The sequence below is a fragment of the Mobula birostris genome, chromosome 14 (genome assembly GCF_030028105.1).
Source record: "Mobula birostris isolate sMobBir1 chromosome 14, sMobBir1.hap1, whole genome shotgun sequence".
Classification (NCBI taxonomy): domain Eukaryota; kingdom Metazoa; phylum Chordata; class Chondrichthyes; order Myliobatiformes; family Myliobatidae; genus Mobula; species Mobula birostris.
The window spans coordinates 72,722,578-72,750,077 of record NC_092383.1 but is presented as its reverse complement, the minus strand read 5'-3'; the positions used below and the strand labels follow the sequence as shown (position 1 = coordinate 72,750,077).

At 41.9% G+C, this 27,500-nt stretch overlaps 1 protein-coding gene across 2 annotated transcripts in view; it reads left to right on the top strand.

The window, feature by feature from the left end:
- elapor1 (endosome-lysosome associated apoptosis and autophagy regulator 1) overlaps positions 1-27,500 on the top strand; it is a 120,236-nt gene that overhangs the window by 64,409 nt on the left and 28,327 nt on the right. For both annotated transcript variants that reach the window (XM_072278666.1, XM_072278667.1), the window contains exons 7-11: positions 4,858-5,007; positions 6,352-6,440; positions 12,602-12,782; positions 20,339-20,467; positions 22,269-22,359. In XM_072278666.1, the coding sequence (XP_072134767.1) occupies positions 4,858-5,007; positions 6,352-6,440; positions 12,602-12,782; positions 20,339-20,467; positions 22,269-22,359 (640 nt within the window). The remainder of the gene's footprint in view (positions 1-4,857; positions 5,008-6,351; positions 6,441-12,601; positions 12,783-20,338; positions 20,468-22,268; positions 22,360-27,500) is intronic.

Here is a 27,500-nt window from a genome sequence, read left to right as displayed (position 1 = left end):
TTAATTTGGACTGAAAGAGTGGAGGTGAGATGGCCAGTACAAAGAGGTGAGGGGGAATGGGGATGCAGAGCTGGCAGGCAATAGGTGGTTCCAGATGAACTAATCAAAATAGGACATACATGGTAAATAGTAGGGCATTAAAGAATGCTTTAGAACAGAAGGATCTAGGAATAATGGTGCATAGTTCCCTGAAGATGGAATCTCATGTGGATAGGGTGGCGAAGAAAGCTTTTGGTTTGCTGGCCTTTATTAATCAGAGCATTGAGTATAGGAGTTGGGATGTAATGTTGAATTTGTACAAGGCATTGGTAAGGCCAGATCTGGAGTATTGTGTACAGTTCTGGTCACCGAATTATAGGAAGGATGTCAATAAAATTGAGAGAGTACAGAGAAGGTTTACTAAAATATTGCCTGGGTTTCATCTCCTAAGTTACAGAGAAAGGTTGAACAAGTTAGGTCTTTATTCTTTGGAGCGTAGAAGGTTGAGGGGAGACATGATAGAGGTGTTTAAAATTATGAGGGGTATTGATAGAGTTGACGTGGCTAGACTTTTTTCCATTGAGAGTGGGGAAGATTCAAACAAGAGGGCATGGGTTGAGAATTAGAGGACAAAAGTTTAGGGGTAACATGGGGGGGAACTTCTTTACTCAGAGAGTGGTAGCTGTGTGGAATGAGCTTCCAGCAGAAGTGGTTGAGGCAGGTTCTCTGTTATCGTTTAAAGTTAAATTGGATAGATATATGGACAGGAAAGGAATGGAGGGTTATGGGCTGAGTGCAGGTCGGTGGGAATAGGATAGGGTAAGAGTTCGGCATGGACTAGAAGGGCCGAGATCGCCTGTTTCCGTGCTGTAATTGTTATATGGTTATATGAGGAGGGAGTTGATTGGCTGATAGAATTGGGTGGGGGAGGGAGGAGTGACGAGAACAGAAGAAGTTGGGAAGTGATACACAGAAGCAGAAAAGAGCTGCAGTTGAGAGAATCTGATGAGGAACAAAGGTGAAGAGGAATCATGTAGGGAGGTGAGGTGAGCAAATGGGAACAGCAGTGGTTGGACACCCAGTGAGAGGTGTGTGGGTGATGGGCAGATGAAGTAGGTGGGTAGGTGAAAAAACAGGGTGATAGGGATCTGTGGGAAGTGGGGGGCAAAGTTTTGGAAATAAGATGTATGTGAAAGAAACTGGGTAGATCAGAAGGAGAGAGGAAAGGATGGGGAGATCAGGTTACCTGAAAACAGAGACTTCAATATTCATGCCGATCCTTATGGGAGTGGGAAAGGAAATTGCAATGGCTTGCAACCGGAAGCTCCAAATTACCATTGTGGTCAAAGCACAGATGCTTGACAAAATAGCCACCTAGTCTTCACTTGGTCTCACCGATGTAGGGAAGGCCACATCAAGAACACTGAATGTAGTAGATAAGGTTGGAGGAGATGCGTGTAAATCTCTGCCTCGCCTGGAAGGATGCTTAGGTCCCTGGATGGTGGTGAGGGAGGAGATGCAGTGAGGTGTTATACCTTGCACGTTGCTAGGAGTGCTGCCTGTGGAGGGGTAGGAATGGGTGAGGAGGGATGAGAGATCCAACAATTATGGAGAGAGAGATCCCTGCAAAAAGCAGAAAGGTTTGGGAGGGATAGATGTGACTGGTGGTGAATTATTCCATCTGACTTACAAAATGAAGCTCCAGTGGTATACTTGGTTTACCATATTGTTTTAACCAGATATAGTGTGTTGTCTACTGGATGCTTATTGATGTTTTAATAAAAACTGGGTATGATACTGCAGTCCCCATGACAACAGATTAGAAATGTACTTGCCTTGCATTTGGAATTGTGTTCCCTCAATCTTCTAATTTTTTTCATTCAGAAAAATACAAAAAAAAAGGAATCCCTGGTGTGGACACATGAAATATTTTAATAAGCAGAAAGGCATTGATAAATGTAATTTCTTACTGTTTCTTGTGCAGAGAAAGATATTACCATGTTGTACAGGTTTTGTGTTTGACCTGATATCTTTGTTGTGAGAAAATTAAGTGACAATGACAGAAAATACTCATGAGGCATAAACTCCTCCTCTTTGTTAGATAATTGTCAGATTTCAAATGATGTTTATGGAAGATTTTTTAAAAATCTCAGATGTGATGGTGAAATGTGGCCCTTGCTTGCAGCATCTTTTAAGCATTCTCTGTAGCCATGCAGAACTAAAACACAGATTATTGTTAATCAGAATTTTATTACCAGTGGCTACTTCTGTGCATTTGGAAAATTGTACTGCCTATTCATAGCCACTTTCGATTCCATCATGGAGGGAACCTATTGGTATCGCACTGTGCATTTTCAGCCTGTGGCAGTTTCCAGCAATCGAATGCCAGTTGTTTTGCGCACAGTTCTTTCTGAAGCAATAACGTACTATTCAGAATGACATCAAGTCTTCAATTTCAATTCATGAACTCCTGAAGCAATGTAAATTTGAAGTGATAGATGGGAGTTATTTAGCACATACAGCAATAAAGCTGTTCATCCAGAACTTACTGAAATATTCTCTTTCTGCACAGACATTATCTGATTTTAAATGTAGGACGTATATAAAGAATAAACAAAAAATTCCTAGGAAGATGAATTCATCTCCTGCTTTTCTAGCATTTCCATCTTTACTAATCTTTAAATGAACTGCTCTTTGCATAGCAATAATAATACAAATATAATTTTGCAGTTATACGTGAAAATTGTTCAGTTATGGTTGTTACCATTCAATATAAGGAGCTACAGTCTCAAAAGCTTTTTGACTGCTTTATTTTCTTGCAGTATCCCTTCCAATTTAACAATATTTTGTCATAATAACTTGAAGGCATTAAGCGGTGTCCTGATTAGAGATGGCCTACTAATTCTGGTCCATCAAACTAGACTGGCATCTTTTCACTGCTAGGCCCCCCTTGTTGCAAATCTCAGTTGCCTCTGAGGCCTGAGATGGTTTGAAAATTGGAGGATTAGGAACTGGGCCTTGAGTGGTAAAGGTCTAATAAGAAGGGGTGGTGGTGGGGAGTGAATAGAAAGGAGAAAGATCAGAGTCAGAATATAGCATTATGATGTGATGACTTTTTTAGGCGCAGGAATAATCGGCAATGATCACTCCCAATACAATTTAGTACTAATTCCTTCACAATGGTCCAAGTAGGACCTAGCATAAAGAATGGAAACATCCTGTGTTCTACTAATGTGGGGAAATCACAACTGCGGCACATGATAGTTTCAATCTCAAAAATGCCTGGTTTAAATCCCAGAGTAATGTTAAGAAGCTGTTGAATGTCTAATCAAATGTATTTTTTCAAAAGAACAATTTGTGGAGATATTTTGTGGTGGGATTTGTTTTATCTAACTAGGATGAACACCCAAACTTTCCACAGCAGATAATTCAGAATTAAGTTTAAATTAACTTGGAGGTCAGCAATCAGATGACAACAGTCATCACAAGCCCTTGAGCTGTTTTATCATTTGGGTTGCTCAAGGCAAGTAGTATTCTAGAGTCATTTAACATAAAACTGGTTTAAGCCTTGTCCTTTCGAGGTCATCTGCCCAGCTCTAGAAGATTGTAGAGAAAACATTCAGCCACTTTCCCATTTAAATAACTGTGCTCTGATTGATACAAATTGGTTGTCAATCCTCCTTTTCTTACAAGTGAACAAAAGCCCTTGCAGTTAAGTCCCAGAAGCCAACTGTCAGCCTAGTTCTAGATAACCTTAAGAGTTACTCTTCACCCAAGAGGCAAGTAGAATATGAGGCAGGCAGTTGAATGATGGTGGCATCAGAGCTAAAACTGATCCTGTCCTCAACTTCCCTCGATTGATGTAATCAAACACAAGACACAGGAAGCCTAGATGTCCTCCTAAGACACTGGAGCAAACTGTGGCTGTCCATCATTCATACCTGAGACTGGTCCACAAAGTAGAGACTGAGAATTAAGTCGGAAAATTCCCAACCTTTACAATTTAGTATTTAATGATATGGTATATTTACTAACTTGATTCATATATGGCTTGAGCTCGAGGGAAGGCAGGGAAAGATTTGAAGAGCTACGGGACTAAGACATGGCGGGAGGAGAGCAGCATGGGGACAATCAGGTAGATAAATCAGGAACTTGGCTTAAGCAAGATGGATGCCTCAAAATCATTGACAGTAGTCTGGGGCCTACCACTGGAATTGGCCTTAACCCTTCAATTAGAATCTGCATTTAAGGTTGAGGTTGGTGGGGTGGAGGTTCATCTCTACCAAAGAAGGTGTAAGGCACTCCTTCCCTCCACTAGCCTGCACATCACCCTTGGGCAAGGTGTAGTACCTGCGTAGCCCCACGTAAAGCCATGAGAGCAGGTGCTGGATGGTCGTATGAGCAGCTGGTGCATATTACAAGTCCTAGTTATGCAACCAGTTTCGCCAGGCAGACAATCTCTGAAGAGTATTAATAATGGCTGGGACAGCTGTCTTGTAAAGACACTGCCCAGAAGAAAGCAATGACAAATCACTTCTGCAGAAAAATTTACCAGGAATAATCGTGGTCAAGACCATGATCAGCTATGTCATGTGACATGGTACATAATGATGATGATGATCTTATGGTTGAGGCCCAGACCATCTGCTAACAAGCATCCACAGCAGAATTTTATGCACTGTAATCAATTGATTCTGAATCTATTTGCTGAAGAATTTCTGTAGCAGTCTACATTGGGTTACCACAAATGTGCACATTACTGCACAAGTAGAAATTAGACATAACAAGAGCTGCAGTGCAGATTGATATCAAACCTATCAACCTCAGAACCTCAAACTAACTTCCGCAGAATTCTCTCTTCCTATTTCCTGTTTTTAGGGGTGGCCTATACATCAGAATGTTTTCCTTGTAAACCTGGTACGTTCAATTCAAACATTGGATCCTCTCGTTGTGACCTATGCCCACGAAATACTTACTCTCCAAGAGGAGCAACGTCATGCCTAAGTTGTTCTTCAGATGAATATTCAGGTAACGTAGCACTCAGCCAATGAAATTTAAGGGTAATGGTAGCCAAACAGTTTTAAATATGGTTATTTCTCTAAACTAGATTAAAAAGACAATTTAGTGAAATCTCAGTTGGTTTGCTGATGCTGTATGGGGAAGAAAACATGTGATGTGGTTTATATTGGACCAGATCTAAATCAATGTAATTGTGTCTTTTAAAATGGCATCTTGTTAGTCCTTCATCGGCAATTGGCAGTGGGCCTTGCCAGTAATATCCACACCTTGTGATTGAATATATCGAAAAATACATATTCTTAGCACACTAATTGCATTAGTTCACCATAGTAGCTTGCACTTGCACCACTATTAACAGCAGAAAATGATGTCATGACACAGCTGTTTGTCCCATGAATTGGCTAAGGCCATAGCAAAATGGCATATGATTCACTGCAAACAGGAGGAATTCTGCAGATGCTGGAAATTCAAGCACCACACATCAAAGTTGCTGGTGAATGCAGCAGGTCAGGCAACATCTCTAGGAGGAGGTACAGTTGACGTTTCGGGCCGATACTCTTCGTCAGGATTCACTGGCTCAATTTAATATCAGAGAATGTATACAGAATACAACCTGAAACTCTTACTCTTCACAGACATCCATGAAACAGAAGAAAAACCCCATAGAGTGAATGACAGAAAAACGTTACCGCCCCAAAACCCCTCTCCTCCTCCCATGCGCAGGCAGCAGCAAAGCATCTACCCTCCCCTCCGCTTGTTCCAACAGGAAGCATCAGCACCTACCCCACAGCAAGCAAGCAAAAGCAAGGTCCCCAAAAAGAGACCATGTTCTACCGTCCAACAAAAAAAGCGTTGCTCACAGTTCAACAGACCACAAGCTCTCTTTCTCTCTGTCACTAACAGGGGAGGGGAAGGTGTCACCCCTTCCACAGTGAGAGGGGAAACAAACAGATCGCTGCTTCGATGTTGCAGTCCAAAGCAGCACTTATTCAAACTCACCGGACTTGAGAACCAGCAGACTTTTCCCCCAACCCCATCAGCAGTGGGGGGAGAGCGGGAGAGTTTGGGTGCAGAGGCCTCTGACAACTGCACCTGCTGGCAACGCCAGCAAAGCAAATGTATTAAATATAGCATAATCTTTTTTTAAGGGTGTTTCACTTTGGAATTTGAGGTGAAATGAAGGACGTTACTACATAAATATGACAAGATTTATTCCTTCAATATGTAGATGATTGTCATTTTTTGATAGGGAGATGCCTTAAACTTTTCTGACTTTCTCTTTGTAGTTTTGCTTGATCTTATTTGTCAAATTTAGATCCAGTTTAGATTGCCTGTTGTATCTTTTCGAATTAGAGCCTGGGTCAGGAACATGCAAGCAACGTTCTCCGTGCTCCGAGAAGGACTATTTTTTCACACATACGCCGTGCAATGCTGAAGGAAAGGTAATTCCCTTGTTTAGAAATGTACCAGGTCTTATCTTAAATTGTTTCTGCAGATTGTTTACAGAAAAGGCTGTATCAAGCATTCTTGCGCACGTACTTCAGCTTTAAAAGCATTTTTAAAAATTATTGTTTTGAGAGGTTTTGAGTTGATAAAGTAAGAACATGGTTTTATTGATTGTATGAGGCACCTGTTCTCTATCTAACAAGTGTAGCAGCTTGATGTCTAACACGTGCTCATTCCAATCTGCAAACCCAAAATGGAACTATTAATAGTGCATTGGTTAGCCCTGGTGAAGTGTAAATCTGGGTTATCTGATCAATTTCTAGATTTGTCCTTGAACTTGCAAGTTTCTGACTTGGAACTAAGGCTGCTACCATGGAGCTAACACTGGTGAAGTGGCCCTGATGTTTACAGGGAAGAAGCAGTGCTGACTATTGATGGAAATAATGGGAAAAATGGCCTCTGAAATTTAACAACACATCTCTATTTGAATCTTTTTTGCTCTGTTTCCCACGTGGTATGGAAGGCAGCTGAAAGTTTAGCTGGCTGGTGGGTGAGGAGTGGGTTGACATGTATTCAGGAACCATGGAGGAGAAAGAGAGAGCACTGCATTGCTGAAAAATGGTGAGAAGACAGGTCACTTGTCCAATGCTGGCATCAGATCATTGGGAGTGGAAAGGGAGGCAAGGTGCCAGCTGATCACAGACTATGGGAGTCACGGGGTGGCTGTCACAAGGAGAGATGCATTTCAAGTTGGTTTAGTTTGGAGGTGCACCGGGGGAAGCACGTCTGTCTCTCTTGATTTAAAAGCACTTAATTTTTGGATCCTGCAGTAATCATCTCCCTCTCTACCAGCATTCCCAGACTAATGGAAAAGAATGGCTATACATTCTTTTACATTCCTGGTGTGTAGTTACGTACCACAACTGTGAGTGGGATCCTTGCTGTTTCTGGAGTGTGCATAATGGCTGATCTCACCTGGTCCCTCAACACCACCTCTTTGGTCAAGAAAGCACAGCAGCATCTCCAGTTCCTCAGGAGTTTGAAGCAAGCAAGGCTCCCTCACCTCCCCCCACTCTAACCAATTTCTACAGGAGCATCATCAAGAGAGTCCTGACCAGCTGCATCACCATCTGGTATGGGAATTGCAAGGCATATGACTGCAAGAGAGACCATGAGAAGATTATCAGGGTCTCCCCTCCATCCATCAGAGATACTTGTTCAGAGCACTGTGTACTCATGGCCCTTAAGTATTGTCAATCGTCCTTCCCATCTGTCCAACAATCTTTTTGACCCCCTACCATCAGGCAGGACATACTGTAGCATAAGGACAAGAACGGGTAGGATGGGAAGCAGCTCCCTTCCCCAGGCTGTAAGACTACTGAACTCCCAGCCACAGCCCAGGTCTCATCACATATGAAGGGCCAGTAGCATTATACTGTTTACTCTTAAACCTGTGTTGTAAATGCACTTTATTATTTGTTAACTTATTTGAGGTAATATTACGTTGTGCATTGTATCTGTACTGTGTTGTGCACCTTGGTCTGGAGGAATGTTGTTTCGTTTGGTTGTATACATGTGCATGGTTGAATGACAATAACCCAGACTTATCTTATCAGATATAATGGTTTGGTAACAGTTCCTCCTTTTAATACTATAACCAACCTGCCTCACCCATGAAGGTCACATATTATTTTACTTTCATCCTCCCGCCACCCCACTAGGAATAGGGTTCCCCTTGTCCTCACCTACCACCCCACCAGCCTCCTGTCCAACATATAATTCTCCGTAGCTTCCGCCACCTCCAACGGGATCCCACCACTAAGCACATCTTTCCCTCCCCCCTCTCTCTGCTTTCCGCAGGGATCGCTCCCTACGTGACTCCCTTGTCCATTCGTTCTCCCCCCCATCCCTCCCCACCGATCTCCCTCCTGGCACTTATCCTTGTAAGTGGAACAAGTGCTACACATGCCCTTACACTTCCTCCCTTACCACCATTCAGGGCCCCAGACAGTCCTTCCAGGTGAGGTGACACTTCCCCTGTGAGTTGGCTGGGGTGATATACTGCGTCCGGTGCTCCTGATGTGGCCTTCTATATATTGGCGAGACTCAACGCAGACTGGGAGATCATTTCACTGAATACCTATGCTCTGTCCGCCAGAGAAAGCAGGATTTTCCAGTGGCCACACATTTTAATTCCATGTCCCATTCCCATTCTGATATGTCTGTCCACGGCCTCCTCTACTGTAAAGATGAAGCCACACTCAGGTTGGAGGAACAACACCTTATATTCCGTCTGGGTAGCCTCCAACCTGATGGCATGAACACTGACTTCTCAAACTTCCGCTAATGCCCCACCTCCCCCTCGTACCCCATCCGTTATTTATATACACACATTCTTTTTCTCTCTCTCCTTTTTCTCCCTCTGTCCCACTCACTATACCCCTTGCCCATCCTCTGGGCTTTCCCCCCTCCCCCTTTTTTTCTCCCTAGGCTTCCTGTCCCATGATCCTCTCATATTCCTTTTGCCAATCAACTGTCCAGCTCTTGGCTCCATCCCTCCCCCTCCTGTCTTCTCCTATCATTTTGGATCTCCCCCTCCCCCTCCCACTTTCAAATCTCTTACTAGCTCTTCATTCAGTTAGTTCTGACGAAGGGTCTCGGCCTGAAACGTCGACTGTACCTCTTCCTAGAGATGCTGCCTGGCCTGCTGTGTTCACCAGCAACTTTTATGTGTGTTGCTTGAAATTCCAGCATCTGCAGACTTCCTCGTGTTTGTGTTATTTTACTTTCATCCGGTTCTTCTTTCTGCTTATTTACTTTCATAGTAGGCGATAAAGTCTTGCTTCTCAGTGCATGAGCATTCCTTCAAATGGTCATATCCCTGCTGTCTCATGATACCTCCTACAACCTCTCCCATTTGACTAGCTCTCCACACAAGGTGAAAAGTTCAAGTTCAAGGTCAAAATGAATTTTTTTATCGAAGTACATACATGTCACCATATACAACCCTGAGATCTTTTTTCTTGTGGGCATACACAGTAAGTCCAAGAAACACAGTCAAATCAATGAAAGACCATCAGGACAGACAAACAATCAATGTGCAAATACAAAAGAAAAACAATAGTCAATAAACATTGAGAACATGAGATGAAAAGTCCTTAAAAGTTCTGAGATGGGGGAGAGTGAAGTTATCCCCTCTGGTTCAAGACCCTGATAGTTGAAGGGTAATAACTCTTCCTGAACCTGGTGGTGAGGATCCTGAGGCTCCTGTACCTACTTTCTGATGGCAGGAGTGAGAAGAGAGCATGGCCTGGGTGTTGGTGGTCCTTGATGATGGATGCTGCTTTCCTGTGACATTGCTCTGTGTAGATGTGCTCAGAAGTGCAGTATGAACTGAGTAAGAAATAAAACCAAATTGTACCAGAATTGAGCCAATCTAAAGCTAACATTACCAGATCCAATGCATCCCTCTATTCCTTCAATGTGTGCATGGAAGAGATAAAGATAGAGGGAAATCATGCATGCCTATATACCACTGGATTAAGTGGAACTCCTCCGTTTTGGGCACCAATCAAAGTTTATCATTCAAGCTATCCAAAGATGGAGGTTGATATTCACCATGTGACTAGTGCACAGAGTATGCCAATGTTCACCTCTACCTGACATGATGTTGTGGTTCTGAGATCCTAGACTTATTTACATCAGGCTGATGAACTTCAGGGGACCAGATAACAGTGTTCCAAGGTCTCTGGTCATCTTATCCATCAATAGAAGAAACTTAGTCAGTGGGGGAGGAGAGGCCTAGCAGTCATGTAGAAGCAGAAGCCATATTATTTTTGAGATCCCAGAGGAGGCTGGATCTCCATGACCATAACAACTATGGACCTGAAAAGGGCATATATTGACCATTTCAGCTTAAAATACCACAGAGCATTTTTACATCACATTACAGACCATAAAACAGGAGAAAGTTGGACGCTCAGCAATAGGTCTTTCACAATAATGTTGACTGTGTCATGAGACATGATAGAATGTAGTCCAGCTCGAAGGTTCATTCTATTGTGAAAGTATGCAGGTACTATCCAACACTGATATTTATCTTCCCCACATAGCCACGAAATACAGAAAAACCATGTGAGTTGTTGAAATGCCTTCACTCAACCCCCGACATGGAGAAAGAGAAAGAAACTAAACTCGCTAACCCCAACCCACCCACCCCTCCCTTGCACAAAAAGACAACAATAACATCAAATCCCCAGCCTCTCCCTCACAGAAAAAAACAGTGACAGTAATATCAAATCCACAGCCCCCTCCCTCACAGTAAAAAACAGTGACAATAACGTCAAGTCCTGGCCCCTTCCCTCACAAAAAAAAACAATACCATCAAATCCCAGGCTCCTCCCTCAAAGAAAAAAGCAGCCGCAATAACATCAAATCCCCAGCCCCCCCCTCAGAAAAGAACAGTGACAGTAACTCAAATCCCCAGCCCCTTCCCTCACAGAAAAAACAACAACAATAGCATCAAATCCACAGCCCCTCCCTCGCAGTAAAAAACAGTGACAAAATCATCAAATCCTGGCCCCTTCCCTCACAAAAAAAACAACAATACCATCAAATCCCAGTCTCCTCCCTAAAAGGAAAAAAAAACAATTACATCAAATCCCAGCCCCCTCCCTCACAGAAAAGAAACAGCGATGATAGCATCGAATCCCCAGCCCCCTCCCTCACAGAAAAAACCGCAACAACAACATCAAATCCCAAACCAGTCTCTCACACACAAAACCTAACAGATTCGTCCACACAGAAAAACACCAACAGACACCAACATCGGACCCCAAATCCCCAACTTTTCTCTTGCATAAGAAGTAACATATCATCTACTGCCAATCGACACTTGGCAAGAAAACACCAAAAACTGAAGGAGACCAATAGTAAGTACGGTCCAATAATCACATAAATCTCAGAATATTAAAAATATCCTTCCATCCTTTCAAGGAGAGTGGCCACATGAAGTCAGTCCTTCCGTGAAGAGCTACCACCAGGCCAGGTCCGTATGCTAAGGCTGCCGACCCCAAAGCCTCCATTTAGATAGACCGCTGACCTCCACGTTCACTTCAGTGCTTTGAAATGGGATTGTTCATGACCCTGTGCCCCGTCTCTATTCTCATGAGTCAGCTGGTGTTCTCGGTTCTCTTTGGGTTCCCGTCTCTGGTCTTCGCCAGGAGGCAGCTCTCTGGACACAGCAGAGTGCTAGATCATTCAATTAAATTCCAACCTGCATGTCACAGACTCCAGCAGCTTCCGTCACACAATCAAGACAAAGAGAACAAGCAGAAGACGTAGAGAAAGTGAAATAATTGAAGAGATTGGCTGTCTGAAGGATGTCCCCCGAGGAATCATCGTTCACTGCTGCCGACTAAACCTCATTTTGAGGTTGTTATTACCAGGAGAAAATCAGCCTCTGGTCTTTCCAAAGTTAGTTCCACCTTTAGTTTCTCCTTTAAATTTATCTCAATGGCAACTCCATGGACATTGAATAGAAATTCAAATTCGGGGGGTTGCTAATTGGGATGTAAATTTCTTTATTGTACTTCATTTAAAGATATTGCAAGAATGTAACACTGACATTTCTAGTTCACCTTCCAAAGGAACCGTAGCACAAAAGTACCAAGAAATTAACAGTAATGCAAGAGATTCTGCGGATGCTAGAATTTCGAACAACACACACAAAACGCTTGAGGAACTCAGCAGGTCAGGCAGCATCTATGGAAATGAATAAATAGTCAACATTTTGAGCCGAGGCCCTTCTTCAGGAAATAACTTCCTTGTCACGAGCGTTTGATGGACAGCTCTGTGTGATAATGGTGATTGAATACTCTGACAGGATACAGAGACCTTTGCTCTGTATCTGGAAAGTTTGTACTGTTTCACTGTTAAAAGATGCCCTGTTTACATCAACAAGGCATTCTCAGGTGCCTCCACTAAACAATAAGGTAAAATGCAAAGTTACTGAAATTTTACAACTTGATTAGCAGATATCTGGGGTGGGGGTGATGGAGGGAAGAGAAAGGTCGCGAATGTTGATGTTGTATATTTTATTGCCTGAGATATCCGAAGGCATTTTCAGTAATCTTCATTTTGTTACTTGATCTTCTAGACTCAGATGATGTACAAATGGATTGAGCCCAAACTGTGCAGTGAACGTATGAAGGGAGCAGTGACGCTTCCTGCTTCAGGAGCCGAGAAGTCCTGCAAGCCTTGTAACCCAGGTTTTGTCCAAGTCAACCTTACTGGCTGTCAGCCGTGTCCACTTGGCTCTTACTCAGATGGATATGATGGTAAAATTATTGCAATGCACTATTTTTGAAGATTCCTTTATTAACCTGTATGAAAAAAGTAGACAGAATGCTGGAAGTGCTTGGCAGGGCAAGTGGCGTCAGTGGTAACAGAAACAGAGTTGATGTTTCAGGTCATTGGTTTTTAAAATGGGGTGTGAAAAGAGAAAAGTGAATTTTAACACAGAGGAGGAGGGATGAAGAGAACATGAAGAATGTCTGTGATAAGGTGCAGGTCATAGTTGTCAAGATAACAGTCAAAAAAACAGGTAAAGATATTTTATTAGAGATAGTTTTACTAGTAGGGAAAAGAAAGGAACAAATCAAAATTCAAATGGACAGCCACAACTACAGAGAGATAAAAATGATGGTTACCTGAAATCATCCTTTTCAGTATTAAGGCTTCAGGGCTCCAGACTGAAGATGAGGTGCTGTTCCTTAAGTTGGACATCATGGACACCATGAAGCCAAGACAGAGAAGTCAGCGTGGGAGTAGTCTGGAGAGTTAAATTGATAGGCATTTGGAAGGTCTTGGACTGGACAGAATTGTGCTGCAAGCAACCACCCAATCACTGCTTTGGGTTCCTTCAGCAGAGTGAGACCACATTGTGAGCACCAAATTCACTAAACTAGAAGAACTGTAAGTGAATTGCTGTTTTGTTCTTTGTGTCCTAAGATGGTAGGTAAAAGGATAGGTGTTATATCTTCAATGATAACATGGGAAAATGACATGCTTGGTTGTGTTGGGTTGAGATGGAAGAGTCAACCAAGGTCTTATGGAGTTAATGGTTGCTTCAAGATGCTGGAAAGAAAGGGGAGGGATGAATTCTGGTGAATATGGCAGAAACTATAGAAGATGTGTTGAATATAGAGGCTGGTGAAGAGCAAGATTGTACCAAATAGAGGAGACAGAGAGTTGAGATCCATGCCTACTATGGAAATATAGTGTTTTTATGCCTTCTTCACCAATAGTCTGATTGCTTATCCTGTTCAGAACACATCTATAAACAGAAGCCATTTCCATAGAAAGCAAGCATATAAATAACCAATAGAAGAGCCTTGTGAAGGTTAAAGGGAATGGTCGCCGTAATTGTTTGGAATATGTCCTTCCATTATAAAAAGGTCTGATGTAGTAGTATGTCTCCTCTCTTTCCCAAAAGTAATGGCAATTTGGTGACAAAAGTTATAAGCTTTCCTATTTTAAATAAGGAACAAATAAATAAATACAGTCCTGGAGCATGTGGATGGTTTTATTAGCATTACAATTTGGCTGTTTTCCTTAAGACACAAATATCAATGCTGGTATTATTAAAGAAATTGCATTTGAGATAAATTTTGTTTTTAGTCAATGCTCCAAAACTTCAACTGAAGCAAAATTGTCAAAATTGTGTGGGGATTTTCCAATGGTATTTGTGAAGTTTTTTTGAGACTGGGAAGGCATTCTGAAATGAAAGAATGGATAGAACTTTCCCTATTTATTCACCCAGCAAGAGGTTATACAACAGTACTAATACATCCTTGTATTCAATTCTCTATTTATGGTTGTACCCACATTAAGCTCAGTTCACCTCATCTGGGACCATGAATAAGGGTTCCTCCTTAAGGCAGCTCATTTCTAATGAAAGAATAACGGGAAGCAGCAATTTCATTGCAAATTAAAAGTGAGTCACAAATCAAAGTTGAGTTTATTATCATGTGCAAAGTATGTATATGCAAAGGTACAATGAAAAAACTTAATTGCAACAGCTTCATGGACACTTGGTATCATTTACACTCAATGGCAACTCTATTAGGTACACGAGTGGAACCCAGTGTAGCCCATTTACTTCCAGATTCAGTGTGTTGTGCATCCAGAGATGCACTTCTGCACACCACTGTTGTCGTGCATGGTTATTTGAGTTACTGTCGCCTTCTTGTCAGTATGAACCAATTAGGCCATTTTCTTCTGACCACTCTCATTAGTAAAGCATATTCACCCACAGAACGGATTTTTTTCTCACATTTTTTATAAACTAGAGACTGTTGTGCTTGAAAATCCCAGGAAATCAGCAATTTCTGAGATACTTAAACCACCTGTTCTGACACCAACCATCATTCCCCAGTCAAAATCATTTAGATCACATTTCTTCCCCATTCTGATATTTGGTCTGAACAACAGCTGAACCTCTTGACCATGTCTGCATGCTTTTATGCATTGAGTTACTGCCACATGATTGGCTGATTAGAACAAGTGTACATGTGTAAGATGGCTACTGAGTGCAGGTAGCATTCTCAAGAAAAACATAAACAATGTCCATTTTAGTGTAAGTGGTCGTAGTGTTGTTAAGCTGCAGTAATTAGGATTGTTCCAGTTGTTTCACGGTTAAAGGGAAATAACTTTTCTTGAACTTTGCAGTGTGAGATTTGGGGCTTCTATATTTTCTGCCTATTGGTAGCTGTGAGAAGATGGAATATTAGCTGATCTTGAACCTTGCAGTTTATGACTTGCGCTTTCTATTTTTTTTCTACCCGATTGTAACCGTGAGAAGATGGCGTGGCCAAATGGTGGAGGTCTTTGATAATACATGTTGCCACCTTTCGGCAGCAACTCCTGAGAATACCTTTATTGGTGGAAAGGGATGTGTCTGTGATGTATTGGATTGAGTCTATTACTCACAAAAGTCAATTAAAGGAGTTTTCACAAGTTCAATGGATCACCTGGGCACTGAGTCATTGATGCTGTGCTTATTAGAATCTTTTTGATGAGTAAATACATCAAGGGATACAAGAGAAGAAAACTGAGTCATATCGTTCATCAGCTCAGGGCCTTTCTAAGTGCGTTACTTTGGAAGTGAAGTGCTGTAGAAGTGAAATCATTGTGATAATGTGGAAACTGTTCTGGACAGTTTCTGTATTGAGAACTCTCTCATTTCCACCCTCCTCCCCCCCTCCCCCTCCCCCCCATCTTCATCCACCTCATCATCATTCTCCTTAAAGACTTGGTTTTATTTCTGATTCTGTGGGTTCTGAGCTAGCTTATCAGGCCAATGAGACAGACTACAGACTCTCACAGATGAGGCTAGAGGTATCAATGCAAGGATGAATAGGTGGGTAGTTTATGAGATGGTGCATTTCTTTCACTGCTTACTCTAGATCCCAGAGCTCTGATGCATGGACAAGGTTCTCATTACCCTCCAAAAGTTCCCCTAATTTGAGATTCCCAGTAGTCAGGGGAGTGGGGATGTTGGATTTATTCAAGGAGGCTTTGGGTGGTCTCTTCCTCTTAGACATCAGAACATAAGACATTGGAGCAGAATTGTGCCATTTGGCCCATCAAGTCTGCTCTACCATTCAATCAGGTCTGATTTATTTCTCCTCTCAACCCATTTTCCTGCTTTTTCTCTATAACCTTAGACGTCCTTACTCATCAAGAACCTATCAACGTCCACTTTAAATATACCCAATGACCTAGTACTCACAGCCATCTGTGGTAATGAATTCCACCAATTCACTACCTTCTGGCTAAAGAAGTTCCTCCACATCTTTGTTCCAAAAGTAATATATATTTTCCAGGATCTCAGAGTGAGCCTCTTATTATCAGAAGTACTGGGCCACAGCACAGACAGGTTGGTCGGGGGTTTTCATCTTGTGATTTTTGAGTGGAAGGTCCTCTTCTATGCTTCACTGAAAGTGTGTCTTGGAGCTCACTCTCTGAAGTGCACAAATGCAAAAGATGTCTCCATAATACAGCTGAACTTCTGAGGCTAACCTTGATTCTGGAACTAATCTTCAACATATGTTGCGTTGATGGAGCTTCCAATGAGTTCTAAAGCTAAGCGCCAGTGTTTGGGCTCAAGGAAGATAAAAGAAAAGTTGGGTAGTGACACAGATTTCTTTGATGCCACTAATGAATCTTTCTGCTGTAGGTCATTGGTTAATGTCGTGGCTTCCATGCTATCATGGAGCAAACAGACCATTAACAAGACACACTTCTGGACAGTTATTTATTATACTTTGATGCCAAAATCCCCAGTAAAAATTTGACAATTTTTGCATTACACCAATACTAAAACTGTGTATGCAATCCTGATTGATTAGGAAGTCTATTTGCGTATCCTGCATATACGTGAGGCTACGTTTTCGAAGTTCAAAGTGAATTTATTACCAAAGCACATAGACGTCACCATCTACAATCAGATGGTGAGTGAAGCTGAGTGAAGTTCTGGTTCAAGAACCTGATGGTTGAGGGGTAATAACTGATCCAGAGCCCAGCCATATAGGTTTTGGGGCTCCTGCACCTTCTTCCTGATGGTAGCAAGGAGAAGAGAGCATGGCCTGGATGGTGGAGGTGCTTGATGATAGATGCTGCTTTCCTGGAACAGCATTCTGCATAGGTGTGCTCAGTGGTGGGGAGGGTTCTACTTGTGATGGACAGGACCACATCCATTACTTTTTGAGGGCTTTTCCATTCAGCGTCATTGGTGTTTCCATAGCAGTCTGTGACACAAGTCAATATACTCTCCATCACACATCCATGGAAGTTTGTCAAACTTCCAAGTGATATGCCGAATCTTCGCAAACTTCTAAGAAAGTAGAGGAGCTTGCCATGCTTTCTTCATAATAGCACTTGTGTGCTGGACCCAGTACAGATCCTCTGAAACGATGACACCAGGGAATTTAAAGTTGCAGACGCTCTCTACCCTTGATCACCTGATGAAGTCTGGCACGTGGACTCCACCGGCTTCCTCCTTGGGCTTGCTGACATCGAGTGCGAGATTGTTGTTGTGGCACCACTCAGGCAGGTTTCAATCTCCCTCCTATGTGCTGATTCATCACCACCTTTGATCCACATTTTCTTTCTTATCATTGCAACAGCTTAATGGAGGTCACTACACACAGCAAGCTGTTTTGATATGCCAATCTAGAACATAGAACAATACAGCATGGGAACAGGCCGTTCGGCCCACAGAGTTGTGCTGGACTAGCTAGAAAGCAAATAAAAAAAACAAACACTAATACCTCCTACCTACATCATGTCCATATCCTTCCATCCGTGTGCCTATCCAAATGTTTCTTAAAAGCCTCTAATGCATTTCCCTGTGCCACCATAGTGGGCAGCACGTTCCAGGCATCCACGACTCTCGGAGTGAAAATTGTACCCATCACTTCTCTCTTGAACCTACTCAATGCTGCCCTATTTTCGCCTTTTCTGACAATTTTACTTGCCCTTCAAGTCCTGCACTTTTCCATTTCATTGTTTAAATGCTGATGAGTTGTGGTGATGAGTGGCCTGAAAATATTTTCCTTACATCTATTGCAGCATTTTACCAATCACCTTGGTGTTATTAAGTATTAGATCTAGATAAATAATGAGAAACATATTTTGCTTACTTTTGTTTTTCTGCATGACCAATGACAGCAGAAAAATATAAGCTGTTTTGTCATTACTTGGGGATGGAGTTAGACGGAGTATTTTGATTGTCAGTGATCCATTAAAATAAAAGAGAACAGTTCTTGTTCAAGTATATCATTGTGAACAACACTTTAAGATGCACATTCATCAGCAGATCTATGTGTGGAACAAGCTTTAATAACCATAAAAACTGCAGTGGTTCGATACAGTGGCTCATCGCAACCATCTCAAAGGAAATTAAATCTGGGCATTAAATGCTGACCTTGCTAGCAATATCTACATCCTAAATAATGAATAAAACTAAAATCCTGAAAAAAAGGAATGATTTGCATTTGTTTAATGCATTTTATTTCCTCAGGGTTAGAAGACACTGTAATGCATGAGATATGGCAGTGATCTTCCACAGAGTCATCATGGCCCAGATAATCCGCATAAACTGATGGTTGATGTATAAATAGCCAGATAACAGCTTTACCCTTCCTTTAAACTGTTCTTGCAGTTCTTTTCCATTCACCTGAGAGAGCAGGCAGATTGCACCCTGACATCTCCTTCAAATCTGCCCGTTCTGACAACGTAGCGTGGCTTAGAGACCACCTGTCTTAGTTTCTGAGCCAAGTCTTGAACGTGATGTGAACCCATGTGTTCTGACATAAGCAGCAAAATTGGTTTTAACTGATGCCAAGGGAGCACAGTGTCATGACAAGTGATCGGCCACCTTGGGTGAAGTTGGGACAAATAGTTTCACTCATTAAGATGTGATTCTTTGCGAGTCCCTAACCAATGGGACAGTGGAAGTTCAATAGGTAGGTTTTATTCGTGGAACTAAGGAGTTAGAATAGGATAGTGATGTTAAGTCTTGGATCAGGCTGAAGTGCTTGGCCGGGTACTCCAATTTACTTTTTAAATGATGATCTGAGCACTTGCTGAATTTTCATTCATTTCTGAATAAATGTTATCAAAATATATTAAGGATGAAGGCTCAAGAAAGATGTAACTTATCTATATAGTTTTCAAATAAACAAAGATATTAATACAAGCCAAATTTTTGTGTTTCCTGGAGGCAATTCCAAGTAGCAACATCTGATGGATTTAAAAGATTCCTCCTAACACCATATAGTCAGATGTTGAGGCCAGTGATATTAATAGTCAAAGATTTGAGTTAGTATTTACCCTCAGGCCCTTAGGCTTCTGAACTCCCTGCCACATCACATCAAAGTGTCGCTGCTTAATCTGTTCCTTACAATATTTAACTTATGCTCTTTGATTTGTTTGTTGTTGTCGAGTGCCGTCGAGTCATCATCGACTCATGGCGACCCTAGGGACAATGTAGTTGTCCACAGGGTTTTCATGGCAAGTTATGGAAGTAGGTTGCAGGCCTTTCTTCCACACTGCTGCCCGGCCAGATTTGAACTCAGGACCATCCGCCTCGAAGTCCAGTGCTGATGCCACTACACCACCAGTTTACTTATGCCTAATACATCCAGAGATTTTATCCTTACTTTCATAAGTTATTGTTTGTTATATGGGTGTTATGTGTACTACTGTGCTTTACATCCTGGTTCAGAGAAACATTGTCTCGTTTGACGATATATGTGCATATAGTTAAGTAACACCTTACTTGACTTGACCTTGCATTGCTGATGAATTGGGGTGTGCACAAAGTTCGAAGTAAATTTATTATCAAAGTATGTACAGTATATGTCACCACACACTACTTGGAGATCAATTTTTTCAAGGTGAGGTAGCAAGAAGAGAAATGCCCAACCCTTAGAATAATCGGATGATTTATTGAGATGTTTATGCATTTTCATGCAATGACAGTCATGATTCATGCTTGTCCCCGTCGGAGCCTACAACATATAGAGATCTGTGCACGCGCATGGGTAAGACACCTTTAGTGCAGCCTGTAAATGCCGATGGTACATTCATGGACACTCCACTCAATTTCAGGGTGTGGATGTCAGAACACTTCCTTCACAATGCTTTTAACTTTTCCATCATTGCTGATATCAAGTCTTAGAAACCACACAAGTCAATTGTTCTTCAGAAGTGGAAGGTAAACAGATGATTAGAGGTCATTGTATGGTGGATAACTCTTGGCAAGGTACAGCACTGAAATTATGTCTAACAAATATTAGATAATGCACTTGCATTTGTTTTTTTTCAGTGTGTACAAAGTGTGCTGTTGGAACTGAACCAATGCTGGGCTTTGAATACAAATGGTGGAATTCTTTGCCAAAAAATATGAACAGCTCCTGTTTCGGTGGGATTACTGAAGACTGTGGAGTAGTGAGTGGTAAGCGTAATTAATATGGTATCTGAAATAATAAACTAGCATTTTCAGTCATTCAACAAATGGATGAAGGAATATAGCCAAAACCTAGTAGTACTTAATGGGGCTGATCCTACGCTGTATGTTCAGAGTAAGAATCAGATTTATTATTACTACCGTATGATGTGAAATTAGTTGTTTTGGGGCAGCAGTACTATACTGTCTTGCACGTGATGCACTAATTCATTGTTTTGATTGGACTTGCATATGTAGGTGTCAAAAGGTATGCAAAGCACATTTTCTGCAAATCTGACTGTGACAGTTCAGACCTATGTCTCTGCAGTTTAACAGGGAACAGCCTTATTGTCTGATACATTAATCCTCCTATACATCACTGTCCTTTAAAGTTTCTTCCTAACCCTGGCTCCCACCATCAGCACACGGTCCCACTACCAGACTTGGTGCATGACGCCTTATTGTGTTCATTGTACGTGTTTTTGTCACCCTGCATTCCAGCTGTCTCTGGATGTAGACTTTTATTTATTTTATTGAGATACAGCACGGAATAGGCCCTTTCAACCCTCTAACCTGTGGTGCCCAACAATCCTCCAATTTCATCTTAGACTAATCACAGGACAATTTGCAATGACCTGTTGTGGTATGTCTTTGGACTGTGAGAGGAAACCAGAGCACCCTGAGAAAACCCATGCAGTCACAGGGAGAACACATGAACTCCTTACAGGCGGCAGTGGGAATTGAACCTAAGCCCCCGGTACTGTGAAGTATTGTGCTAACCACTGCACGACCATGCCATCGTGGATGTAGACTTCTTTGATTGCAAAGATAGGTGCAATGCATACATATTACTTCCATGATGGATGTAACATGTACAGCAGGGTATGTATTTATCCTCCAAAATACCTGAGCAGGATTTAAATTCAAGCAAGTGAAAGGTACTTGGCTCCATCCTTCTAATCCAGGGGCATCGTCTTGCGTACTGACTGCATCTATTATTTTTCCATTCCCTCTCCCTCACACTGCACCGTCTCTCTGCAGCAGAGAAGTGTCGAAGGACCGGGTCTCGACGTAATAGAGCCTAGAACAGAGAACAATGCGACGCAGGAACTGGGCCTTCAGCCAGTGACCTCTGCAGTGAACATTATGCCGAATTAAACTAAATCTCCTCTGCCTGTGCAAGATCAATATCCCTCCAGCCCTGCATATTTATGTGTCTATCAAACAGTTTCTAAAACACCACTATCTTATCTACTTCCATCACTTACCCTTTTCAGCCCGTACTGGGCACCTGCTACTCTCCGAGGAAAACAAAAGAATGATGGAAGTTAATGAGTTATTACTCTGTTCCACATGTTGAAATTAAAGAGAAGGATGTCAGTGATACTGTAATGATTATACGATTTGGGGGATTTAACTCAAATTTATGATGGAGGAGGGCACTGGTATGAAAGAAAATGTAGAAACTAGTATGTCAATTGTTCAAGCAACACACACACACACACACACACACACACACACACAATATGCTGGATGAACTCAGAAGGCCAGGCAGCATCTCTGCAAAAGAGTAAACAGCCGCCGTTTTGAGCTGAGACCTTTCATCAGTCTTGATGAAGGGTCTCGGCCTGAAACGTCAGCTAAGCCCTTTTCCGTAGATGCTGCCTGGCCTGCTGAGTTTCTCTGGCGTTTTGTGTGTGTTGCTTGGATTACCAGCATCTGCAAATTTCTTTCTTGTTTGTGGTGTCGATTGTTTGCTCTGAGAATTCACTGCAGTTTCGTTCTTTTAAAAAATTACCCTTTGTTTCAGGGTGGGAGGTCGCTGGCGACCATGTACGTAGTACAATTGAAGGAGCTGACAATAATTATCTGATACTGACAATGACAGTTCTTGGATTTAGGTAAGATAGATCTTTATATTAAATATATGGCATATGGACTTCATGAAACAGCAGCTCCAGTGTCCTTTTTTTTGTTCCTAAAATCTGGTACTGTCTTTGTGGTGTTTGTACATTTTCTCTGTGATGCATGGTTTCCCAGAGTGCTCTGTGTGTTCCTTCTACATCCCAGAGACCTGCCAGTTAGTAGGCTAATATGTTACTGTAATTCACCTCTAGTAAGAGAATCAACAGGTAAATGATGGACAGGTTATACCAGGTAATGAATGTGATTCCAGCCACCATGGTCTTGATGGACCAGTTAGCTTCCTTTTATGTCATGAAACAATGAGGAATATTCCTTTAATATGAGCTAGTAACTAATATTATAAAGATGTGTCCAATTTAATTGTGCCCCCTTCTGATTTCTTCACCAAGATATGTGCATTCCTAATTAAATGCCATTTTCTAAATACATTACAGATGTTTCCAGCAGACACTAAGCCATGCTGCTTGGTTTATATACCTGGTGTGTTTGACTTGTCCCAAAAATCCTCCCTTGGTGTCCACTCCATACTAGATTTCTTGTTTAGGTCTAATAAAAGAGCATTAGTGGCAAGTACAAAAGGTCAAGGGTTCTTAGCCAAAGAACTAAGAAAATGAAAAGATTAATTTATACTGTATATGGTTGCCAGAGAAATTGGATCAATAGACTTAAAAACAATTTTCTCCATGTTTGCTGGTGTTGGTGATCATTTCCTGGTGAAATTGTATCTATTGAGAAATTGGACCACGAGCGTGCATTATTCAATATGGTGCATTTAGCTTTCACCTGGTGTCAGACACATGCTAGATTAAATCACTAAGGTTGTGATTCAAGTTTTCTCCCTTGCTGGCAGAAACTGGAGTTTTTAGGTGCAACCTACAGCCTTTGTTAGACTATAAGGAGTACATCACTGTGTTATGTTGCATTTGTACCTTGGGGAAAATTGAGAGGTTGCTTCAGAGCTCATAGCAGGCTGTTCAAGTTCATTCCACTGTTAACTTCAACTAATAGAGTGGGGGTAAGGAGAGATGCCTTTTACAGCATTTAGCTACTGAAGTGGCTGAGTGGTAACATTACTGGCAAAATTACTGGCCCGGGTCCTAATGCGAGGTACAATACGCTGTTTGGACAATCTAAACGCCAGCCCAGATTGACTGGAAATGCAGGGTGTCGAGAGTCAGGTGAGGCTGGATCACTCTTAGCGCTGAGCCAATTTGGAGAGGTCAAGAATGGCTTCTCTGTCAGTGAAATCTACATCCGAAGTGAATCACTGGGTTGTGCATTCTAGGCCCGGAGTGATTCGCTGCAGCGAGTCCTAGTGCGAGGTTTAAGACAATTTAAAGCCAGCCCAGGTAGTCTGGGTACTCCTCTCTACATGACACTTAAGTCTGTGAGACTGCCCCCGGGTGGTGTGCTTTGTGTCTGCAAACTTTGTGGCCACCTGACCCACTAATATACTGAGGCTTTGGGCCTACTCTGAGCTGTTCCAGGGATTTGGATCTAAGGGCTCAGTTTGGTTCTGAATGCTGTTGTTGTTGCTCGCTTCTACTGTTTGCATGATTTGCTTTGATTGTTTTTTCCTCTCTTTCTCTGTGGGCGCAGGGGGTGTTGGTCTTATTTTTTCTAATTGGGTTCTTTTGGGTTCCTTGCTTTGCAGCTGCCTGCAAGCAAACAAATCTCAAGGCTGTGTAACTTATACATTCTTTGATAATAAATGCACTTTGAATCTTGAATCTTTGAAAAGGCTACTGTTGGGGCAATGACTGGCCAAACAGGGAAGAGGCATTTACCACTGAGGTTTCAGAGACACCACATCCCACTTGAATCTCTTTGATTAATAATGTATTTACAGGCTTTGGTTTCCAAGGCAATTATCACTGTGAACAGAGGAAAATATTCTAGGATGCGCTCATGTCCCTGATGACCCTCAACAATTTTCACAGATGCACCACAGAAAGCATCCTATGTGGATGCAACACAGTTTGTTGTGGTAACTGCTTTGCCCAAGACCGCAAGAAGCTTCAAAGTTGTGTACACAGCCCAGTCCGTCAGAAAAACTGCCCTCCCACCCTCCCCCCAACATTGACTCGGGCTCTGCTTCACCTTGGGAAAGCAGCCAACATAACCAAAGATCCCTCCCGCTCTGGTCAATCTCTCTTCTCCTCCCTTCCTTTGGCCTGTGACTATCCTCAGTGCAGACGGAACATTCAAGATGACATTGGGAGCCTTGAATCTATGTATTGGGAGTAGACAGGTGGCCAGGATAAGTGGTGAAATGACCTCACTATCTCACAAGTTACCTGCTCTCCTCCTCACTTTAATGTCACCTCAGAATCCACTAAACCACCATAAAATTAGCTCTCCTCGATCCCGAATCCAAAAATGACATTCCTGGGCTTATATCCATCAGGAGCATTTTCTATATTACAACAGCATGGAAGTGTGGAGCCCTTATCATTGTGTGCTGCAGACTGAACAATCTAGCTGTTGGATTTCACAGCAGATGCCAGAGAAAGATCATAATGCATACCTGGGTCTGAGGCAGGGTGAGAGCAAAGCGGCTGGTGGGCGAACTGGGTGAAGAACAGCAGGATTTCTGCAGTTATGCAATAAAGGTGCAGTTCACTATACTAAATTGTATTTGATCCCTATCCCATCAGGAACCATGCAGGTCTTACCTTAGCACATGTTTCTGGTTGCAAATCACTAAAGCACCACCACTATCAAATTCTTGACTAAGTGTTTGTTTGGATATTGGCACTATTTGGAGCACATGTTAAAAGTGCACCAGAGTATCACATCGTCAGCATAGAAACCAATAAGTGTTTCAGTACCTCCCACTTTCAAACCCAGAATATTTGGGTGACGACTTATTTTTAAGGCAAGGAGCTCTACCGCGACAGCAAAAAGGGCCGGCGAGAGAGGGCACCCCTGCTGGACTGAACGGTGTAGGGGAAACAGAGTTGAATAGTCACCATTAGTTATAATAGAGCACATTGGGCTGGCATATATCAGTTTTACACTAGATACAAATGACTCATCGAACACAAACCTGTACAGTGACTCAAACATGTAAGGTCACTCAATCTGGTCAAAAGCCTTTTGTGCATTAAGGGATTAAATTGCTGCCCCATGATCAGCATATATATATATAGCATTAAGGAGGCATCTGACATTGGAAAAAGAGAACCTACCTGGGACAAATCCTGTCTGATCAGGATGAATGATAGATGACAAACGTTTATTTAGTCGGTTAGCCAGCATTTTAGGAATTACCTTTCTATTGAAATTCTGGAGTGCAATGGGCCTATAACTAGCCGGGTCTGTTCCCTCTTTACCTTTCTTTAAAATGAGGGAAATGTTAGCCTCGTACAATGTCCTAGGCAAGGCTTTATCTCTCTCAGAGCAAGATATCATTCTGAGGAGAAGTGGGGCAAAGATATCATAGAATTTCTTATAAAATTCACAGCCAAATCCATCCGGCCCAGTAGCCTTGCCGGACGGAAATGACTTAATGGCAGAAGTTATTTCTCCTAATGTGAAGTCAGATTCTAAGTCCCCCCTAGCAGCGTCACTAAGTTTCGCCCTTAGAAGAGAATCAAAGAAGCCATTCAAATCAGATTGAGTGGCATTGCATTTAGAGGTGTAGAGTTCACTGTAAAGTTCTTTAAAACAGTTATTTATCTCCTTGGGGTTAGTTAACAGGGTACCCACCCTCGATCTAATGCAATGAATTGACCTTAAGGCCTGGGCGCCCCTGAGCTGCCACACCAGGAGCCCCTCAGGCTTGTCCCCCATTTCGAAATGCTTTTGTCTTCATTTTAAGGGGAGGTTATTTATTTGACTACCCAAGATACAATTGTACTCATATTTAAGCTTCATTATTTTATTGCAATCTTCAGAGGATTTCGAAGCCTGGTATGTCGCTTTGAGGGTAGGGAGAGTATTCTCAATCTCTAATAATCGCCCTTCTCTCTCCCTCTTAGCAGCAGATTCATATGAAATTATATACCCACGAATTACAACTTTTAATGTCTCCCAGAGTGTGGAACCTGATACCTCGCCATTATCATTAATTTCTATAAAATCTTTTAATCTGGTGGTGATATATTCTATAAATTTCTTATCGTCGAGTAGGGAGGGGTTAAAATGCCAGGAATAGATTCATTTGGAAAGGGAGAGATTTAGGCACATTGTCAAGGGGCTATGGTCAGAAATTAATCTATTATGATATTTTGTATTGGTAACACGAGATATTAAATAAGAATCAACCAAGAAATAATCTATTCTACTATAAGATTTGTGAATATGTGAATAATAAGAATAATCCTTGTTGGTGGGATGTTGAACTCGCCAAATATCTACTAAATTCCTAGATCTAATGAAATTATTTCGGACCTGCACTGACACGATATTTGAGGGCGGGCGGGAGGACAATCTATCTAAATATGGGTCCAGGTAGCAATTCAAGTCACCGCCAATTATTATATTTGAATTACTGGCATCCGGAACTAAATCAGAAACTTTCCTAAAACAAATTTGGCTCGTCTGTGTTTGGACCATAAATATTAAGGAAGGTTAGAGGAAATGAATTAATGGTGCCATCAATCATAATAAACCTGCCGAGAGGATCTGTGGTCATGGAAATGAGTTGAAATGGAATATTTTTCCTAAAGAGGATAGCCACACCACGTGCATGAGAAGTAAATGGTGACTGGTAAACCTGTGATATCCACCTAGACCTCAATCTGCATTGCTCAGTTACTTTGATATGGGCTTCCTGTAGAAAAATCACATCTGCAGATAGAGATTTGAGATGTCTAAAAACTTTATCCCTCTTAACAACATGACCAAGGGCCTTAACATTCCACGAGAACCTCTATCACATTCTCGACTAAGAATTTGTTTGGATATTGGCACTATTTGGAGCACATGTTAAAAGTGCACCAGAAAACTCTGAAATTCAGTGTTGCTGAATTGTAGCTTTGTCACAACAAAAATAGCAAATTGAGGCATCAATTTTACATAGGCTCTAGGTAAAGCAATCTAGTCAGTCCTATCCGGATAGATATGCAAATTATTCTCTCTCAATTGTCTATCCAATTCAAATTCAAAACTT